General features: G+C 51.2%; 1 protein-coding gene across 2 annotated transcripts in view; it reads right to left on the reverse strand.

Moving 5' to 3' along the window:
- Positions 1–23,346, reverse strand: part of LOC138566775 (cytochrome P450 2A4-like) — a 758,785-nt gene that overhangs the window by 453,030 nt on the left and 282,409 nt on the right. For both annotated transcript variants that reach the window (XM_069644423.1, XM_069644424.1), the window contains exons 5-6: positions 3,037–3,213; positions 1,983–2,124 (exon numbers count right to left, since the gene is read on the reverse strand). In XM_069644423.1, the coding sequence (XP_069500524.1) occupies positions 1,983–2,124; positions 3,037–3,213 (319 nt within the window). The remainder of the gene's footprint in view (positions 1–1,982; positions 2,125–3,036; positions 3,214–23,346) is intronic.

Genomic DNA, 23,346 nt, shown 5'->3' on the forward strand with positions numbered 1-23,346 from the left:
CACATGCACCTGCATTCATTCAAAAAACATCACAACACCCTTCAAAACTGTAAAACTATCAAGTTAGAATATGCCAACTGGTATCTAACGGCACCCATAAAACTGCAATATTAGTTTCCAATAGTAAAATACTTAGAATCCACCAACAAGAATCTAACTGCAGCCATACATACTACCAGCACTTTTGAAAAGCAAAACACATACACCATTACAATTCTTCCTACTGCAACACTGCTTGCAACAACAAATACACTTATTTGTGCACCCTAAACATTCCTTTAATTACTGCACACTTCAAACAAACATAGTGTGACAGGTAACATCAAATAAATGTAGTTCAAAAAAAGGTAGCAGGCGCTCCTCTCCAGAAAGAACATGGCATGATAACCTGTTCTGAGATGAGAGTTTGCAGCACACGCTTTTCAAATAAATGTAGTACAGCTTTTTCCCCCACAGACCCAATGATTATGCAACCAAACACAGTAACTGTGCACAAATACACAGTAATGTTGTTTGAAGCATAGTACTTGCAATGCTAATTAAGAGGGTCTAAAAAGTACATGAAGATGTGCGATTGTGTGCAATGCAAAATTGTAAAGTACCTTACCTAACATGTTATGCTATGTTTTTTTTTCACAGAGAAACAAGCAAAGATTTCTCTTGCATTACCATGTACAACAAAGTCAACCTATACCCCCAATGGCACATCAATCAAAAGTACCATTTACACTTCAATGGTATTGTGTCACCATGTCACATAAACTATACACTGCCGACACACTATATATAATTACTATACACATGTTATTATAATGGTTGTTTCCAATGGCCATTTCTGTACAAATATTATTACAATGGCCAGAACCATCACATCACAACTTGCCCTTAACTTCCCAATTCAAATGCCATCTGTAGACATCAAAATAGACCGCCAACCCTATTTTCTCCAATGGCAACATCGCCATATCATCTAGATTCCACTCCCCTACTCTAACAACCCCTCTTGTAGTCACCAAATAATCCCAAACGTGTTTCTCCAATTGCCCACCAAACACTTACTACTAGAATGGTTGTGGCCAAATTCTTGGTTGCACCGCCATATTTGCCTGTCAAACTTGTGCCAGTGTCTAGATTCTCAGGTGAATGGCCTATTTTTAACCTATACAATGTGAGTCCTGTCCACGGAATGAACAGGGAAATGGGACCGTGGAGCGGACCCACATATCACTCATTTTTAGGGACCTACATTTTGCCTATTTTAAAGAAAACTACAGGACGGATGTACACATAATTTACAAAAGCACGCTTTTGGGACCAATCCACCACTCCTTTGGTGAAAATCCGTCCAGCGGTTTGGGCTGTAGGCATGAGTAAGATTTTTTTCTATTGCCTCGATGGAAAAAAAAATATGGGACACCCATACAACTTAGCCCCCACTTGACGAAACCTCACCAAACTAGCCCAAAGATTTCAGAGCGGGCCATATACTTTTTTTGAAAAGTTTGGTAAGGATTCATATGGGGGAGCGAAGTTACAAGCCACCCAAAAAGTGCTCTTCCTATGATTTGAGCAACTTAACAATAACTAAAGGGCTTCAACCGCAGGCGCTGTAATTGCAGGTAATTGGCGTTCCTCAATATACACTGATATGCACAATCAGTGTCATGTGCACAGGTATGTCCCTTGCAGCTGTATAAACTGACACATATCTACCAACTTTGAAAAAAGCTAATCATTGTATTCCCAAAGAAAAAAGAATGCTATCTCTTTCAATATAATCTGTTGTACATAGGTTTAGAAAATACACAAAAAGTTGACAGAACAAGGAACAGAGATTACTTATTAAGCATCATTAAATATAGAAGAACATTCGAAAATCATGTTTCTGGAATGCTTTTGGAAGCAGTGTGTATTTAAGAAGCTTTGTGATTCCAAAGAAACTATTGTATTGGAAATAATTTCCGGTCCTCATGGTACCATACCTTCAATATCTGGGTACTTTAACAAGACCAGGATGCTGTACCTCAGAGTAGTGCTTACAGTTTCAGTACCCGCAAAAAACAGACCGAATACAGTTGTAAGCAAATTCTCCATGTGAAATTCTGAAGAAGGATTTTGTTTGTCCTGAAAGTGAGGATGATGACATAGTTAAAATCACAAATACTTGGCAATTTCCTTCCTTTAATGAATCAATGCTGACTTTCAGAACCTTTCATAAAATGAGTCAAAATCAAAAAGGAAAAAGGAGCAACATATTTGTGATGATCTTCACAACTAACTGCCTGTATGATTTCCACATGTAAAAACTAGAAAACAGTTTTCTATTTAAGATTAACAAAAAAGAACTTTAGGAATGTGGTCTTACAAGTATGATGGAAGATTTACACACTGAGCAGCATAAGGTTATGTTGAATATCTCTATTGGACCATGTTCCCCGTTCCCCTGCTGCCACCTCTTCACACACCAATATTTAAGACAAACCGTGTATCGCCATGTATCTATCTCAGGTCTCATTCACCAATATAACCACACATCCCCATTTCATAACATATTTTACAGCCTTTTTATATTCAGCGATTCGGGAAACACCAGCAACACAGCCTGACATGTTCTGTAGTGGGGTGAGTAAAATAGGTTGGAATTGTGAACGTATGAGGGGACAGTGATCATTTACAGTAAACTACATTGGGACACTGAGAATAAGTTCATGAAATTGGGTGACACTGCAAAGTGTTTTATTGGTGTATTACTTCTTAATGATAGCTATACATGTTTAATATCCATGTCTGTTATGTATATCAAGGTGAAAACAATATTCCAACATATTCTGCAAAGGTGTGTGAAGAAAATAGCAAAGTAGTCTAAAATAGTTGTTCTTTGTACCTTCCCTGAAACATCAGTCTCTGCTCAGCTAGTTCCCGCCTTTAACATACATTTTCAGCCTTCCTATCATACCTGGCATCTCATGGCAGAATGATGTCCTCTGTTTGGTAAATTGCATATATCCTAACGTCTTTCTTTGCAATTTAAAGTACCTGCTCCATCCTGATGAGAAAACAGTCAAGGAAGTCTCGAGGGGAACTTAGATCCAGTGTGTCACGGTTGAGTTTTACTCTCTTTTCAACAAACTCTTGGATTCTCTCAATGTTTCTAAATATATCATGGTGTGATCCTGGGATATAGTCCATAATATTTGGAAACATGCTGTACAGCTGGAAAGAGAAGAAAAACAAAACATTTCACTTACTATTTAGCATTCTCTAACTCCAGATTCACACTTGGACAGCAGAGGGCCCAATATTAAATTGGAGAAGGACGTTAGGGGTCAGAGACTGCATATCTGTCCCTTCTGTAATCTAAGATGTTGACAGGACTTTGTGTAATTATGGATCACCGCTCTTTACAAGCCATATTTACTCCAGCTCATGGACCAAACACAAAACAACACAGCGATCCGTAAATAGATATTCCCGGTATGATTAAGCATCACCCAATGAGAGGAAAGATCATACTATAAAAGGTGAAGGCACTCCCCTGAACGCTCACACCAGAGAGAATACAACCCGATATGAAAGAAAGGCCCAAGTCGATCTTGTAACGATAACAAGTTTTAATCTCACACCCAAATGAGAGCAAAGACAAAGGACTCTGATGCTAAGAACGTTCTACCAAAGAGAGGTACAAGCAGAAACATTTAAAGGTACACAGCGTCATGATGACGCGACAACATTCAGTAAAAATCTGTGCGGCTGATTGAATGGACCCTATACAAGTACCACCTTTATCCATAAGGGATGGAAGTTTATTGGTCCCAGCCAAATCCGCCGGTCTTCCATCATGTGGGTACTGTGGGGCTCATCTTCTTCTCACGTCGAAGGTCAGAAAAAAACCGAATTATACTCCTACTATGCAGCTTGTTTTTATCACTCACACTGTGCACTTTGCAGGCCTTAAGATGGCCATAAAGGAGGTTCTCGGGCACTCTAACCTTCACACACACATTTCACTCACTCCCTCCGCACCATCTGGCCCCAAGGTCTCTACCCTCGTTTTGAACTATAATGTATCCTTCCCAGCACCTCAAATCACACAATTGTCACTTTGCTGATATGCCCTGTCTGTCCTTCTTTGAATATTTCAGGACTTGTTACTTTGAGGTTGGTGGTCAAAGGGCACCTAGTGCCATGGAATTCAGGGATCTTAGGGTTTAGTCAGCTATATCGGCTATCATTCATGGTCACCTGGGAGTGAGACGGGTCATGCTTTAGCCAGTGTGAGATAACATGCACACCAGGCGCCGGTCTCTGATCGCGGCCTTGTAGGGCACATTCGTCTTGGGTAAAATAACTCTTCTTTGCAACAATTTTGGAACAATGACTAGACGTTGCAGCGATTGGAGGTGTGAACTGTCCTTCTGGGAGCTCGGGCATGGCTGGGGATCTCTGAGGTCTTGTGAATTTGGGCCTAGTGCATGCAATGCCGTATTTACCGTGCAGGGCTTCCCTTCTACCTATGATTAATAACAACTATGCAAAATAGCGATGCTGCTCATGCCTTATATTGTACTTTGTAGTTAAACTATATTAAGTTATACTGAAGTAAGGCATTGTTAAACAGGAAGGCATCCCTCTCACCGTCCTCTCTCCCCATGGCCCATCTTAGTGATTTGAATGCATCTCACCTCACTCTAAAATGCCTAGGGGGGTGGGACAGGGCTGCACCCTTCCCAACATTCACCCCTTTTGTTACATTTTACTGTAATAAATTCTGGAATGCTTCTGCACTCCAGCTCCCCCGTCTCGGCATTCACATATGGCTGAATCCCCTTTATTGGAACCCACACTCTACACACTGATCGCAAACTCTTCCCCCTATGCAAGTACTCTTCAGGTGAACAAGTCATATAAATGCATCCCCCCTCCCTCGCCAAGTCCCCCCAAACCTCTCTGTAATTGTCAGGATAAGGGGGTGGGGAAATGATAGTATGGTATGGAGGATCAACATCATCGCCATACGGGATGGGAAACATTTCATACTTTGGGACACCCTGTGGGACATCAGTTTGAACTTCAATATTTTTTGTTTCGCCAGGTGCTTTTGAAACCCCAATTGATACCATCATTCTTGCGCTATCAGGTGCCACAGGGCACAGCATCAAAGGACCAGCTGACACATGCAGGATGAACAATATGATTGGCATTAACATCTTCACGATTACTCCTAGCCCCAACATGGCCCAGTTAAATTCCAATGTCAGACAATCACTGTCCTGTATTCCTCCCTCCTCCTTCATGAGACCGCCCAGGCCATGGACAGTTGCAATGATGTGAGATAATGATGCGTTCTCTGCATCTTCTGGAGGCAGGCATGTACAGCAGGAATCGCCCATTTTTTTGCAAACCTCACCCTCCATCGCTGTTAATACATCCAGCACATAGCGATTTTGCATTGTCATAAGTCTAAATTCCTGCAACTCGACCTTGATCACGTTAAACCCATTCTCTGTGTCATTTGTGAGTTCTCACCTCAGTATTTGCAATCATTTGGCATTGGCTGCAGCCTGCACTCCTGGCAAGAGTAAAGATGTGAAAAGGATTCAACTGAGCTGAAAAGCCTGTATTCTTCTGGCATTTTAGCAAGCAATGTGGAAGAGTCTTTGAATATGTAATTTGATCTTTTCATCCTCTGCGGTCGTTGGAGCTGTCCTTTTCCCAGCCAGATGTGGGGCTATATTCTTCCCTGATCACTCGGCTTTTCCAATGTTGCAATCCATGTCAAGTTTGTGATGTGCTCTTTCCAGAATTGCGCACAGAAAGTGACCACTTGTGCTATCCTTTCCTTGCTATATGTTACTAGTCCCTCAGACAAGCAAGGTAGTGTTATGTCCCGCCAGTGGTTATTGATAAGTTTCTGCTCTTTCACCATCAGATAGGGTAGTTCCACACACTTGACTTTTTTCGGATCTTCATTGCACTTTACAAAGACGGGGCCCACCATTTGCAGTTGCACTCTATGTGCCTTGAACGTTCCTTTAATTCTGGATAGTGGAAGATGAACTAGGCATTGTGCCTCTATAATTGGAACTGCTTGCGGTACTAACATCTTGGGAGCCCCTGACACGTGAAGAATGAGTGAACACACATAACAGCTCCCATTCACAGCGTTTCTCCCCACACCTCTCATATCAGAGTACCATGAATTAGTGAACTCAGGGTGATGAATAACCTCAATCACATAACATCCCAGCCCTTGATACGTGTTGTACTTCTGTCGTACTTTTCTTTTTATTCTGCTATACACATTCTCAGAGATGGCCACATTAGCAGTACTATCAGAAATAACATAATATTGTTCCATATTGGTATACAATCCCCTACTTGGTGTAAACAGCCTATTCTCTGCTTCCCCGACTGACGTATCCTGCATATTAGAGTCATTCAATGCACTTCCATTATTATTGCTAGTGTTCACATTAGTGCTAATATATGTAAATCCACTCATATTATTAACATTTATATGTAGCCTTCCATTTGGGTAATATAGAATCCTATTTCCCCAAACCCCCCTATATAGGGCCTTCCCCTATAATACCCCCCCAAAAAACTCCGAACAGTACTAGCAATATCACGCACAGTCCTCCAGCTATAAGTGACCCATAATAATAGATAATGGACATATTCTCTCATTTGTGTGTCTGCGCCTCGGGTTACAATAATTGTGTCCATCATCTTCTTTCCTGAAATAGAATCACAAACACACAAGACAACAAAAAGGGAGAAACGTACAAGATGTACTTTGTACACAAAAGAGGAAGAAATTAGAGAGAGGGAAATAATGGAGGAAATAGAAAAGAGAGAATGAGAGATAAAGAGTGAGAGAATAAAAGCAGTCCTGGAAAAAAGATAAAATACAGAGCTAGAAGCTGAACTTTGGCCTGCCACCACACCCATATCACAAGTACTGTTATCCCTTGTTCCAAGATAAGTGATGCACAAGTGCATTCTCTAAAGGTGCCCTACGGACGTCAGAGAGGTGGACTGCAATGAACTCATGGTAGCAACAGTAAAGACAGACAAAAGTGATCACAGTTCAAGAGTGTTTATTAAACTGTATACATGGGTGAGAAAAATGCCTAACCTAAACCTAAATCTAAGATGGGAGCAAGCTATGACTATCAAATAATAATAAGGCAGCCATAGTGGTGGCTTGTCAAATAAAAAAGGCGTATACTAAAAAACCTATTGCCAATCCTTACTGCTAAATTACAAAAGAGTGTGGGATAGTGTTCACAAGAAAAGAAATGTGTTCATAAATGATAAGTCAGGATGTTATAGCCGAGGTCTCCCCCATGTTTTGAGCACGGGATAAGGCAGGACTCTTGAGCACAGCACACTCCTGGGCTTCTCAAGCACAAGGCTACAGATCCTGTGTGCGATATCAAGTTCTTTGATGGCCAAAACTCTTTTCTCCAAAGTCTCTTGCCTCTGAGGGCCTGATGTGTCAAAATAACAAAAACAAAAGTTGCTTTCTCTATGTACGTTGGGTGATGTTTTTCACCCCCAGATTCCTCTCTTCCGGGCTCAGACCCTTCTCGAATGCTAGCCTCCCTCTGTCAGGTTCACTACGGCTTTCTACTCAAGAATATTTCACCAGTTGTATTCATGAACCTCAATGTCTTTTTAACCAGTCTTTTACTCTGGATATCCCTCAGCTGAGCTCACGCTTGTCAACACAATGTTCACAGGATTATCGCACTTCACCCCGTTTTGCAAGCATCCCTCGGCCGGGTTCACATTCTCCAGTTACACAGATTCCTTTGCTTCATCACAGTGCAGGATTTACTTCTATTAGCTTTCCTTTTGGTTATGATAGCCTCCCTCCGTTGGGCTCAGACCATCAATTCACTGTAGACATCCCTCAGCCGGGTTCATGCTTGTCATTCTAAAACAGTTCACGATTTTAATGTCTCATTAGAAAATTGGGGTTCCCTTCCCCTAGCATTCTATCAGCATCCTTCTGTTGGGTTCACACTTGCCTTAGTTTGCTAGACACCTTAGGTTATTTACCTACATACGTCTGGGTCTCAGTCTCTAGTCAGGCTTTCTTTACAGCCCCAGTCATGCTTTCTCTAAGAGCCCCCAGTCAGGCTTTGCATAGTTCACACAATGTTCTCAGAGTGTTAGTGACCACCCTATTTCGCAGGCATCCCTCAGTCAGGTTCACATTTGCCCCATTAGCACAGTTCACTTTGTTATCTCCATGTGTCAACGACTTTAGATTGTACAAGGGGTTTTACTCGACCCTTGTATGACCACTTTGACTTCTTTCATTGGGCTCTCCTAGGGCCTCCTGGTATATGTAGATTCAACAAAAGGGGACCAGCCAGAGTCTTTTCAAATGATAGCCCACGTGGCACCGGACCACTCTGCAGCTGGTCTCTCCCTGGGGTTTTTCTGCCCAGTTCTATAATACACAAGTCTTTGTTCTTTGAATCACATTATGTTTCCATTTGCAACCTTCACTCAACACAGTTCTGTTTACTATCAGTTCTCCCTCTGACTCAGCAGCTGTGATGAACCGCTTGGTATTGTCTTGTGTCTGGAGTCAAGGATGGTACCACGTTAGCAGGCATCTCTCCCCAACTTGGTTATCAGTGTAGGAGAGTTCCGTGCACCATTGACATCTGTTACACCACACGTTGGCTGTTGTTCCCGGCCTTATGATTCCTTTCATGGAGGCTTTGAGGGTCTGGGTCAAAAAGGGGAAAGGACATTTCCCGCATTGTTGTCCTTTCGGTTCTCGCTGCCTTTCTCCTCATCTTGAACTGCTGTTCTGGAATAGCTGCCTCATCGTGCGGTCTGCCTTGCTCAAAGTGTGCTCTCATGCTCCACTTTTGATCCCTGTGGGGAAAAGAAAGGGCCATCAGGTGGGTGTAGTTCTTGTCAATTGCCTGACTCTGCCTTATCCTTGTGTCAGGAGGTGTCAGGAAAATGGCTCTGGTGTTAGTCTGTTGTTTTTCACGGTGTGAGAAAGTGTTTGTGTTGGAAAAGGGGGCGGGGTAGAGTTTATATGTATCCTACTGGGTAGAATGGGGATGGGGAAAAAAACTTTGTTGAGGGGACGTTATGGTTAAGTTGCCCTAACAAAAACCTGTTCACTTCACTACAAAAAATGTTCACCCTCCCCATTATGCTTCACATTAAAAACTAAGCCCCCAAACCTGCCACCACTCCTGTGCACTGCTAACACTAACACCCAGACCATGAAAGATGTCATCTCAAATGTCACTGATGACGTCACTGACGACATCACATGTTTAGCCCCTTTGCTTTTATTCCCTGCCATATATACATATGTACATTCAGTAAAAAAACTTACAGGCCGATTCATGGAATAATTAGCGCGGCGCAAGTGGCCAAAAACGTGCGATTCGCAGTGGAATAGCGAAAATCGCAGTGCAAGTGCGAAAATCGCACGAAAAGCAGCGCACATCGATTCATGGAAGGGCGTGCGCGAGAAAACCATCGGATGTGCGCTAAAAAAGTGCACGGCGCACGTTGGGCACAGGCCATCTAACGGCGTGCGCCAGGTCACAGCGAAAATCGCACAGGCCACAGCGAAAATCGCACATAGCGCGGCGCACACAACAAAAGTATGCGGAATACGGGCGTAACACTCGGAATGGGGAACAACTTGCCAAAATGTGGGCGTCACGGGGGAAGTACAGGGTGCAAGTGCACGGAACGCCCACACGCTCGCCTACAACACGTATTCATGGAATCGAATAGGGCAAAAAAGCGCACGGTCAAACCAACGCACAGGCACAAACACGATCGCCACAAGAAAGCAGGCGGTAGCGTCTCTGCGCCTGTAATAAATGTGCGCCAAAAGGTGCGCAACAAATAGCACCTATATACAGCTATGATGAATGTCCTATACTGTGGCCCTCCAGGACAAATGACGTGCAAAGGGGTACCCACAAACACGGACACCCGTTGACTGAAAAATAACGTGTGCGTGTATTGCGGGGTGCGCGGGAACTTTCACACGCGATTTGGCAGGGTACGTGTATTTCAGGGGTGCGCGGGAAGTTCCACACGCGATTTGGCCGGGTACGTGCGCGGGAATTTCCACACGCGACTTGGCTGGGTACGTGGATCTCAGGGGTGCGCGGGAAGTCTCACACGCGATTTGGCAGGGTACGTGGATTTCAGGGGTGCGCGGGAAGTTCCACACGCGATTTGGCCGTATACGTGCGCAGGAATTTCCACACGTGACTTGGCTGGGTACGTGGATTTCAGGGGTGTGCGGGAAGTTCCACACGCGATTTGGCCAGGTAGGTGCGCGGGAATTTCCACACGCGATTTGGCTGGGTACGTGGATCTCAGGGGTGCGCGGGAAGTCCCACACGCGATTTGGAAGGGTACGTGGATTTCAGGGGTGCGCGGGAAGTTCCACATGCGATTTGGCCGGGTATGTGCGCGGGAATTTCCACACGCGACTTGCCTGGGTACATGGATCTCAGGGGTGCTCGGGAAGTCCCACACGCGATTTGGCCGGGTACGTGCGCGGGAATTTCCACACGCGATTTGGCTGGGTACGTGTATTTCAGGGGTACACGGGAAATTCTACACGCGATTTGGCTGTGTGCTCCCAGGTATTCCCTGTACACCCTCCACGGCCCCTGCAGGCAGCCGACACCACAGGGGACTACCCTGCACACCTGCTCATGTCACCCTGCACCCCCACCCCCCAGCAGTGTGGGGCACCCTCCACCAGGCCCCCACTCATGTCCCCTATCACCCCCACCCCCCAGCATCCAGGGGCACCGTCCACCAGGCCCCCACTCATGGCCCCCTGCAGCCCCACCCCCCAGCAGTACAGGGCACCCTCCACCAGGCCCCCACTCATGTCCAACTCATGTCTCCCACCACCCCCACCCCTCAGCAGTGCAGGGGCACCCTCCACCAGGCCCCACTCATGTCCCCCTGCACCCCCACCCCCCAGCCACCATGGGCATCCCCCATCAGGCCCCCACTCATGTCCCCCTGCACCCCCACCCCCCAGCATCCAGGGGCAGCCTCCACCAGGCCCCCACTCATGTCTCCCACCACCCCCACCCCCCCAGCAGTGTGGGGCACCCTCCACCAGGCCCCCACTCATGTCCCCTACCACCCCCATCCCCCAGCCACCATGGCCAGCCCCCACCAGGCCCCAACTCATGTCCAACTCATGTCTCCCACCACCCCCACCCCTCAGCAGTGCAGGGGCACCCTCCACCAGGCCCCACTCATGTCCCCCTGCACCCCCACCCCCCAGCATCCAGGGGCACCCTCCACCAGGCCCCCACTCATGTCTCCCATCACCCCCACTCCCCAGCAGTGCAGGGCACCTTCCACCAGGCCCCCACTCATGTCCAACTCATGTCTCCCACCACCCCCACCCCTCAGCAGTGCAGGGGCACCCTCCACCAGGCCCCCACTCATGTCCCCCTGCACCCCCACCCCCCAGCCACCATGGGCATCCCCCACCAGGCCCCCACTCATGTCCCCCTGCACCCCCACCCCCCAGCATCCAGGGGCAGCCTCCACCAGGCCCCCACTCATGTCTCCCACCACCCCCACCCCCCCGGCAGTGTGGGGCACCCTCCACCAGGCCCCCACTCATGTCCCCTATCACCCCCACCCCCCAGCCACCATGGGCAGCCTCCACCAGGCCCCCACTCATGTCTCCCACCACCCCCACCCCCCCAGCAGTGTGGGGCACCCTCCACCAGGCCCCCACCCATGTCTCCCACCACCCCCACCCCCCAGCCACCATGGGCAGCCCCCACCAGGCCCCCACTCATGTCCCCCTGCACCCCCACCCCCCAGCATCCAGGGGCAGCCTCCACCAGGCCCCCACTCATGTCTCCCACCACCCCCACCCCCCCGGCAGTGTGGGGCACCCTCCACCAGGCCCCCACTCATGTCCCCCTGCACCCCCACCCCCCAGCATCCAGGGGCAACCTCCACCAGGCCCCCACTCATGTCCAACTCATGTCTCCCACCACCCCCACCCCTCAGCAGTGCAGGGGCACCCTCCACCAGGCCCCCACTCATGTCCCCCTGCACCCCCACCCCACAGCATCCAGGGGCACCCTCCACCAGGCCCCCACTCATGTCTCCCACCACCCCCACCCCCCAGCAGTGCAGGGCACCCTCCACCAGGCCCCCACTCATGTCCCCCTGCACCCAGGTCCTCACAATCCCCAATCATGTGCGTTATGGTCAGCCTCCACAGCCAAAAGGCCTTACCAAGTAACCCATTCACCCACATGGAAATGGAAATTACATGTTACACCCCCAATGTTCATAAAGCAAATGAACCCATGTCCGTCACACACAATGGTTGCAATTGAATGGGAAAACACCCAACATGACATGCATGAAACCAATGAGATGATACCACACAGTGAAGTATGAAAACAAAATTGTATTAAAAAAAATTGAATGCAAATGAAATGAAACAAACTACAATGGCAATGAAAAAAAGATAAGCTGCATGTCCGTCCAAAAAAATCAAAACTACAAATCCAAATCCAAAAAAATGTTGTCCAAAGTCACATTAAAAATAAAATCAATCCGAGAGAGAAAAATAAATGCAAAGACTATTGCTCCATGGTGAATAAATAAAAAACAAAAAAATAAAACAATCCAATGAAGAACTATGTACAAAACATCGAAGGGTCCATGAGCCCAACTGAACAAAGGAAACCTACGAAAAACCCTAGCTAAAATGCAACTATATACAAAAAGTGGAGCAGTGTCCGTCGACTCCAAATCATAAGAAGAAACAAAGGAAACCTAAAACTAAAGAACTATATACAAAGGCGGCGGGCAAGTCCAGCGGCTCACTCCGTGGTGTTCCGGGCCAGGGCATCAACAAACTCCTCGTCTATGTCCCGGAGGGGGTCCTGTTCCATGGCCCGAGGGTCCGCAGGGACGACGCCATCTGCTCCTCCAACCCCCTGCGGATTGCCTCGAGGCACTCGGCCCGCCTCAGGGCCCTCCGCATGGAGTTCTCTGCCCTGACCATCGTGAGCCGCACCTCTTCCGCCCGCCGCCGCTCCGCACCTATCTGCTGTTCCAACCGCAGCCACACGGAAGACACTTCCTGTCCTGGGTCCTCCTGCCCTCCGGCCGATGCCTGCCCCTCCGATGTTGATGTCCCCGAGCCATGATGCCTCCCACGTTGACTCTGCTGCTGCCTCCGACACAACTGCCTCTGCCAGCACGACGGCATCCAGGCTGATGGAATCCACCGACGCCGTCGTGCACGTGCCCTACCTGATGATGCCGGCACATCCTCCATCTGCTGGGGTACAGTTGCTGTGGTGTCCACCCCTGCTGGACCTCCGACTCCCGACGGTGGCAGGGATGAGATCCCCACCAAGTTGGGTGCATTGGTCAGGGCAGGTCCACAGGGGGCCCTGGTGGCATCTGGGCCGGAATATGGCAAGGAGAACGACCGGCTTATAGCCTCCACAGAGGAGGAGAGGGCCGCCAGATTGGCCGACACATGTAGGAAACCCCCGAACATGGAAGATCCCAATTGGGCCACGTCGGCACGGTGCTCTTCGTGATGACGTGCGTGCTCCTCCCGGGAAGCACGCACGTCATCACGAATTGCACCCGCGCGCATCGTGACCCCAATCAGGACCTTCTCCATACGGCCACGGGTCCCTTCGTCCACAGGTGGAGGGGAGTCAGGTGACATGGACATCCCCTCTACCTGCGGACGGGCCTGGGATGGGGCATCCCTGCTGGTGCATGGTGGTGCACTCACAGGGTCAGGGACAGCGACATGCACAGGCCCCTCCACGGTGACCTGTGCTGCCTCCTGCCCCTGGACTGCACCACTTGCACCAGCAGGGATGCCCCCACCAGGCCCCATGTGTGCCTCAGTGGCGGCCTCCTCCTCCTCTGTGGAAACCACCAACCTGGATGGCTCCTCACCGTCTTCCGCCGTAGCAGGTCCCTGTGGGGGCTCACCCACCCCTCCCGCTGCAGCCGTGGGGGCATCCCCGCCGCCTTGCTCCACAGCGCCGTCTCCGCCCTCTTCTTCACTAGCCGCTGCGTAGAGGGAGACATAGAACACAAGCATCAGGGTACTGTACAATGGTCCCCTAGACAGGAAGCAATAGCAGATGAGTACCACTGTCAAAGTACACTTCCATCATGTCCCTCCACAACACATGGGTCTGTCCAGGCAAAACACACACAGTAACAGGCATGGTGCATGCCATGGACATTTCCATACATGTCCAATGGACTTTTGAAACATACAATGATATGGAACTCACATGCATCATGGGTCATGCCTATCACATGCACACACTTCACCTCAGTCACATCCATCTGGCCTCATACACCCCAAACACAGCGGATACAAGGATAACTAGGCTGCATCAGTGAATCTGTGCATTGTCACACACATGTGGCATGCATCCATGGCATTCACAAGTCACAGACACGCAGGTCAGGCACACAGACATGGCTACCATATATGTACCTGGCATCAGCACCCATCCCTCACCCCCACCCATGTCCAGGAACAGAGACTGGCATGCTCTCATGTGTAAAATCTGCATAGGGCTCCCCATGTCGCATTTAAACACATGCAACAACCATGTGGTTCACACATCACTGGTCGCACATGCATTACCATGATGTCCCTGCAAACATACATGCATACATGGCCTATGTCACACATACAGGCAAGTATCAGACAACCAGCACACCGCAACATGCCCTGTCTCACCCAGCAATGCTTGGCCACTTACCGCTCAACTCCAGACGGGTCCCCCTCTCAAGGATCTGGGCGTGGAGCGCTGGGCATATGCGTTCCAGGACCCTCATCTGGATGGAACTTATGCGGCCCCGGCCCCCCTCCACGAGGCGCCGGGCCTTCACGAGGGTCCTGGACCTCAAGTCCTCCCAGCGCTTCTTGATCTTCTGAACGTCGCGGGTTGCCACCCCTCCGCGTTGATGGCAACCACACAGTCGGCCCAGATCCTCTCCCGTCCTTCCTTGCTGGCGCGGGACGATCCAAAGAGGGCATCATACTGCCCCAGGATATGCTCCACCAGGACACCAACTTCGGTGGCAGTGAAGCTGGTGCCCCTCTGCCCCTCTGGCCTGGGGTTGCCACCGGTGCCAGATGTTGAAGTGCCCGACATGGCAAACCCAGAGGCAGGAGTGGGTGGGCAACTGGGTACTGGGACTGGGCTGTGGAGCAATGTTATCCCAGTCGGGAGTCTTCTGTTCCAGCAGGGGTGGACACAGCAACTGGACCCCTGCAGATGGCTGATGTGCAGGCACCAAATGGCAGGGCACGGTGGCAGCAGGCAGGCAGGCAGGCAGCAGCAGATGGAATGTGGGAGGCTGCTCGGGGCACTGGGGGGCAGTAATTCGGCCTTCCGGGCAGGAGCGTGGTCTTCCGTGTGTTTTCGCGTGGCCAGCTTGATAGGGAGTGATTTGGCACGTGAAAATCCTGCACGTCAGCGTGAAATTCGAGGAAAGGCCCTTAGCGCGTAAGCGCGTCAGCACGCATACACGATTCTATTGGACCAAAGGCCCTCAGCGCGTAAGTGCGTCAGCACGCATACGCGATTCTATTGGACCAAAGGCCCTCAGCTCGTAAGCGCGTCTGTGACGTGACCCGCACGGGTGTCTCCCTCACAGCACGTGATGCTGGAGCACACGTGGAAAGACGGCACGTCAGAGTGTCATCGCGTGTAATTGGACAAAAGTGCGCGTACACGCGATTGGCCTATGTACGTGTATTTCAGGGGTGCACGGGCACTTACACACGCGAGTACATCAGCGCACGTGTATTCCGGGGTGCGCGGAAATTTCCACACGCTATTGGCCTGGGTACTGGATTTCAGGGGTGCGCGGGAAGTTTCACATGCTCGACTACAACACACGCAAAGAAACACGTACACCAGTAGGAAGCAGGCATACGTCGACCCGCGACGCATACATTTGCGCGCAAAAAACTAACAAGCTCAGACGCCAGGATGAATATACCGTTCCTAGCAGCAGTGGCCGTGGGCTACCAAAGGAGGAGGAGGAGGATAGTCAGGGCCAGAATTTTCACACCCAGAACCAGCCTTTTCGGGATGCCTGATGACCAGGTGTATGGGAGGTACAGGTTTCCACCACACATAATACTGGACCTGGTGAGTGAGTGGGAGGATGACCTCACATCACCCACCCTGTGCTCCCAAGCACTCAGCCCCCTGGAGAAGGTCCTCAATGTACTGCACTTCTTAGCCACTGGATCATTTCAGCGGACAAGTGCCATTGTGGGTGGTGTCACAGGCCACGCAGTCACGCTGCCCACACTAGGTCTTGAACATCATCACTGCACGCCCATCAGTCCGCAGGCACATATAACTGCCCAGAACCCCTGCAGAAAGGCATGCTGCCACCCTGGATTTCTACGCTGTGGCACGATTCCCCAAAGTGCTAGGTGCCATCGACTGCACCCATGTGGCTCTACGTCCCCCCAGGGCATCTGAGCACATCTATAGGAACCGCAAGCACTGGCATTCCATCAACGTGCAGGTAGTATGTAATGCCAAGGGAATCATCACCTCAGTATATGCCAACTATCCCGGGTCCACCCACGACAGCTTCATTTATGTCCACCCTAAGCCGGGATCTAGAAGCTGGGGGCGGCATGGCGATACATGGCTGCTTGGTGAGTATGAATGCCACTGCACATGCATGCATGTCAGATACTGAGCAAGGTCACAACCCCACCAATGATACCAATCACCACCTCCACAGGGGACAGTGCCTACCCTCTCAGCCCCCACATGATGACGCCAATTCGGAACCCCACCACGCCACCCCAGGTAAGATATAACGCAGGCCACATTACAACCCGGGACATAGTGGAGCGCACATTCGGAGTGCTGAAGTCACGCTTTTGCTCCCTTGACCGTTCTGGCGGGCAGCTGTTGTACGCTCCCCCAGTAGTGTGCAGGATCATAGTGGCAGCATGTGTCCTGCACAACGTTGCAACACGCCGGGGCCTGGCCGTGGACATGGTGGTGCCCCCCCCATCCCCAACCACATGCACAGCCGCTGCGCATGGGAGGGGAAAGGGCACGGGGGGAGGCAGCCCGTACACAGCTAGTGGCTAATTACTTCACATAGAAATCACACCCCTGTGGATTGCACACTGCCCTGCCACATTCCATCTGGCAATCAATGATGACTCAACCTGACACTGAGCCTGAATGTCTGGAGAAAGAACCGTGAAAACCATATCAGCCTGAGATTGTTCACCTGGAAGTGTCACAATGTGTGCATCCCTACCCACACAGACACCACCAATGCAGTTTTGTGAAGTTGCACATTCAAGCAGCTAAAATGAATACCCACTTGCAAAATGCAACAAGAGGACAGTGCCATGTCAGCCAACCCAAGCCCAGCACCGCCACACCACACACCGTGCCATGTCATGCTATTTGCAGGTAAACAAAGTAATCCACACAACATGACACTAGTGTCACAATGTACAGTGTCCCTATTAGATACTTGCAACACCTGAAATGCTCACAGTAATGCCGGACCAACAACAAACTTGAGCATGTACTACCATTAACATGACATCACTAATGTTAAATATTAGTAGTCTCACCACCTGGAAATGCCTGCACTCCCACCACTACCAACTGTGCAGTGTTGGCGCCATGTAGAGTTGTAGGTGCACTGCTGCCAACATGGACCACATCTCCAGACTAGAGGTCCTTGTGTAGACATGAGGAAGGGACCTGCAAATTGGGAGGTAGACACAGAAGATGAGTTACACATCAATGCAACATGCAGTGTACAACACAACAGCAATATGCACTAGGAATGTATACACAGTATTGACTACAGACTGCCCACACAGCTCATGGGAGTCCAACGTCACTGTGTAATTCACTGTCACTTGGGCACACCCTTTGCAAGCCCATGGAAACGGGAAGCAGGAGGGGTGTGTGTGACTCAAACCCAAGCATCTGAACCAAATACATTACAAGCCTGCATGTGCCCAGCCACAATGCAGCGTATGCCCACAGGAACCACGGAAGCCAACAAATCGTCCCCAAAAAATTGTGAATAAAAGAAATAAAAATAAAAATAAAAATAAAAATAAATCAAAAATGGCCATTGAAGGGCCCGGGGGGGTTGGGGAGGCCACCCAGGAGGTCCGAGGACAGGATGCACACCAGAACCCACCTGCGTGGATCCTGGGAAAAAAAACACCTCCATGGGCTCATGGCCCACACGGCTACCCTATTGTGGGAGTATCACTGCTGTCGCTATTATCACCCTGTGCAGCTGCATCCGGAGGTGGTTGCACTATGGGAGGCAGCCCACACAAGGCCCTAGTCTGCTCCTTCATGGCTGCAAGCATGCGGGTGTGGTAGGTCTGGTTCTGGAGGATGAGTGTGCGGAGGTCCCCATGCAACAACTCACGGGATGCCCGGACCTCCGCCCTCGTTGCCTGCATCTCAGCTGAGAGCGTACGGGTGAGACGCTCCAGCTGCTGTTCTGTCCTTTGGTGTGTTGAAGCCTCAAGCTCAACAAGAGTCGTCCTGAGGTGAAGGAGCTCCTGCCTCAGGGCTTCCTTGTGGCCCTGGGACTCAATGGAGATGGCCTCCTGCAGAGTCGCCAGTGCCGCCCGCCTGTCCCTGTTGGACCCCAACATGTCCTCCCTGTGTGACTGGCAGATGGAGTCGGTTGCCTGCTCTAGTCGCTCCATCAGCCTTTCAGGGGGGACAATGGAAGTGGCCACCCTATCCATGGCCTGAGCCATCATCTCGGATGATGCTGTCTGTTGGGTTGCCATACCATAAATGGATTGCTCCCATGCGGTATTGCCAGGTGGCGTACGGCCACCACGTCGGCGGGCACCACACCTGTCTGGGGCAAGGCGAACTGCGCCTTGCTGTGCCGGCACTGCCTGAGGCTGCAGGACTGCATTCCCCCTCTGATCTGCTGGCCCAGGAACAGGATCAGATGTCGCGGAGTGTGACCCTGCATCCGTAACCACCAAAGGCGTAGCTGCCAACACTGACATCCCCATTGAGGGTTCTGACCCTGGTGCAGGTGGGTGAGACAGAACAGAATCCCTCCCTGGAACACACACCTGCGACGGCACGTAGGTCTCATCCGAATCAACACCTGAGTACAGCTCGGGGGAGGTGCAGCCAGAGACACCCCTTGAGAGCAGGACCTTCAGCACTTGTGGGTTCTCACCCACCACCACACCACGTCCCTCACTGGTGGTTGGTCGGCCCTCGGACCCCTCCTGGGTCTGCACATCTCCACAACCCCAGCAGTATCAGGTGCGTCTTCCCCTGCAAAGACATTAAAACAAAGAAATGGAAACAGGCATTAGCACCATGGCACACAATGAGGGCTGAGAAGCAAGAGAACCAGTACTTGTTTGACACATGTCCCACATGACTAAAACCCTCCCATGCATGCACCCTCACTGCGTATGAAGGGCAGGCAAATGGCACACACTGATGACACCAAGATGGAAGATGAACACATTTTCTGCATGCTGCCTGGCAGTGGCATCACACATTGGCCTGTGATTGGCAGGTGAAACACACATGCCATCACACAGATGGCATGTACCATTGCTATTGAGTGAAGATGGAGAGGAGGGCAGCACCTATTAATTCAGTCCAGTTCCCGCATGTAATAGCTTTTCTAATTCAAACAGGTCAGATTCTTCACCTGGAGCTGCCAGTCCGAAATGGTGCAATTGCACAGGGACATGTTTGTACAAATGATATCCAGGTAACAAAGTCACTCCACTTTACCATAGCCATGTCAGACATGTGACTAGAGGACTGCGACATGCCTAGTAATAGTGGTGGAATGCAAACAATCTGACTAAATGAACAATGAAAAATCAAGCAACAATGTTGTGGCAAGGTGACACTTCAAGGGCAACTGGCGTGCAGTTGGGCTAGATGTCTACTGTTGGCAGAAGGGATACTGCTATGGCCAAATGCAGCTGCGCAGGATGTATTGCATGAAGCACATGGCTGACCCATACGACTCAGGCGCACACACTCTCACCTGTCACACAAACAGAAGCCCTCACACACACCATGCACATGGATGACACACACATGCATGTGCACTCACCGGACAATGCCTCGTAATCAGCCAGATCTCCCACGCCTTGGATCTGTTCCTCCGTGACGTAGGTCCCAGCGACTGACTCATGTGGAGTGAGTTCCATGTCTACTACTGGAGACCCACCTCCAGTCACTAGAGTTGCGGCATGACTTGAGGCCAGCTTACTCTTTGCCCTGCGCTTTAGGTCATTCCAGAGCTTATAGCAATCATTGGCTGTGCGCCTCACGATTCCAAGGGCACTTACGATGTCCGCAACGGTCTGCCAGTGTGCCTGGCGTTGTGCAGGTGTGGTCTTGGATCCTGCAACAATGACCATCTCATTGTCATGTGCGGACACATACTCGACAAGTGCATTCAGTTGGTCATCCGTGAAGCTGGGCTTCCTGGATGGGCCGGACTGTGTAGCCGTGTCTGGGGCATCAACCTGTGCCGGACGAGCACTCTTCCTCTTCCGCTTGGAAGGTGGTGGTGATCCTGAGTGTCCTGCGCCGCTCTGGACACTAGGGGCAGGAGCCCTGGTGGACTCTGTATCAGGAGAGTGGGATTGCACACTCAGCATGGGAGTTGGTGCAGGCATTGGCTCTAGTGTGATGGTGTCAGGGGGAATGTCAGCAGCATGGACTAGGACCGACACTGTCTGGGCTGGGTGTGTGAGGGCTGGGGTGGATAGAGCCGCCTCTCCGCCCTGCCTACTTGGTGCAGCAGATGACCTTGCTGACCCAGATGCACATGGCATGGTGACATCAACGTGCACCAGCGCACGTGTCATAGGCCTGCTGACCTGGAAGTCAGCCATGGAGTCAGCCAGGTCTGGTGCCACAATGGGCTGGTCCAACAAGGGCTGAGCATGGATGGTGTCAGCCACATCAGCCTCAACAGGAGGGGGGGGATTATGGGTGCCCTTGACTGGTCCTCCACACACGGGGGGACAGGCTCACCCTGCAAGTAATGACCACGTCCCCTACCGGATCCACCACGGCCACCACTTGTGGCTCTTCCACCTTTGCCACCCTTACGGAATCCTCGCCTCCCAGCCATGGCACTGATGTTAATGTGCGTATGGGAGTGGCTGTAGAATATTGTCCTGGGCAATTGGGGGTCAAAGGGGTTGGGTACCAGATGGTAATTGTACCCTAGTGCTCTTGCAAGGCTGATTGTAACCCCTGGGGAAAGATGACGGGTCACGCTACGCACAGGAGCCCCAAAAAAGGGAGATGACGTGCACGCAACCCCTCCTAGACCACGTGTGCAGAAAGAAAAACCTGCACTTTGCTGTGGCACCCAGTAACACAAGAATGAACGTATGCGTGTCACACGCAGCCTAGAATGACCTCTGAAGGGGTAGGCTACACACGGGGCAAGCACAGATGTTAGATACGTGCGTGACTCACCATCTGCCAGGTAAAAGAGCGTGAAAAAGGAGCGCGTTTGGTTGGCAACACCCCCGCCAAAAGAAGATTTGTACGCTGTCTGAGGAGACAGGACAACAGTAGAAGGGAACACTGTTTGAGGGAACAGGCCCAGGTAAACCAGTAAAAGAGAAAAAAGAGAAAAAGCTGTCAGAGGTAACAGGGAATACGAACTTGAAACGCTGTGAAGTAAATCGCGTGTGAAACGACAAGAAGTACAGAATTCACCCACTCGCTCTCCACGAAAAGCACGTACAAGGAAATGCTACCTTTTATACAGTTACGGGGCATGTACGCGCTAGGGCCATTTCCACCAATTACACGCTTTGTCACTTCTGCGTGTAGGGCCATTTCCACCAATCACACGCGATTACACTCTGACGTGCAGTCTTTCCACGTGTGCTCTGTCATCACGTGCTGTGTGGGAAACACCCGTGCGGGTCACGTCACAGACGCGCTTACGCGCTGAGGGCCTTTGGTCCAATAGAATCGCGTATGCGTGCTGACGCGCTTACGCGCTAAGGGCCTTTCCTCGGTTTTCACGCTGACGTGCAGGATTTTCACATGCCAAATCCCTCCTTACCAAGCTGGCCACAAATACCACGCTCCTGCCCGGAAGGCCGAACTACTGCCCCCCAGAGCCCCGAGCACGCTCCCACCTGCCATCTGCTGCTGCCTGACTGCCTGCTGCCCCTGCACTGCTGGGGGGTGGGGGTGGGGGTAGACATGAGTGGGGGCCTGGTGGAGGGTGCCCCTGCACTGCTGGGGGGTGGGGGTGGTGGTAGACATGAGTGGGGGCCTGGTGGAGGGTGCCCCTGGTGGCTGGGGGGTGGGGGTGGTGGGAGACATGGGTGGGGGCCTGGTGGAGGCTGCCCCTGCACTGCTGGGGGGTAGGGGTGCAGGGGGACATGAGCAGGTGTGCAGGGTAGTCCCCTGTTTTGTGGGCTGCCTGCAGGGGCCGTCGAGGGTGTACAGGGAACACCTGTGAGGACCCACCCAGCCTAATCGCGTGTGGAACATCCCGCAAACCCCTGAAATACACGCGCCCCGGCTATTCGCGTGTGGAACTTCCCGCACACCCCTGAAATACACGTACCCTGCTGAAATCGCGTGTAAAACTTCCCGCGCACCCCTGAAATACACGCGCCCCGGCTATACGCGTGTGGAACTCCCCGCGCACCCCTGAAATACACGTACCCAGCTGAAATCGCGTGTAAAACTTCCCGCGCACCCCTGAAATACACGCGCCCAGGCTATTCGCGTGTGGAACTTCCCGCGCACCCCTGAAATTCACGTAGCACGCTGGGAGACATGAGTGGGGGCCTGGTGGAGGGTGACCCTGGATGGTGGGGGGTGGGGGTGGTGGGAGACATGAGTGGGGGCCTGGTGGAGGGTGCCCCTGGATGGTGGGGGGTGGGGGTGGTGGGAGACATGAGTGGGGGCCTGGTGGAGGGTGCCCCTGGATGGTGGGGGGTGGGGGTGGTGGGAGACATGAGTGGGGGCCTGGTGGAGGCTGCCCCTGGTGGCTGGAGGGTGGGGGTGGTGGGAGACATGGGTGGGGGCCTGGTGGAGGGTGCCCCTGCACTGCTGGGGGGTGGGGGTGGTGGGAGACAAGAGTGGGGTCCTGGTGGAGGGTGCCCCTGCACTGCTGGGGGGTGGGGGTGCAGGGGGACATGAGCAGGTGTGCAGGGTAGTCCCCTATTTTGTTGGCTGCCTGCAGGGGCCGTCGAGG

This window comes from Ambystoma mexicanum, chromosome 2p (assembly GCF_040938575.1).
Source record: "Ambystoma mexicanum isolate Mex_15411 chromosome 2p, UKY_AmexF1_1, whole genome shotgun sequence".
In the NCBI taxonomy this organism is placed as follows: Eukaryota; Metazoa; Chordata; class Amphibia; order Caudata; family Ambystomatidae; genus Ambystoma; species Ambystoma mexicanum.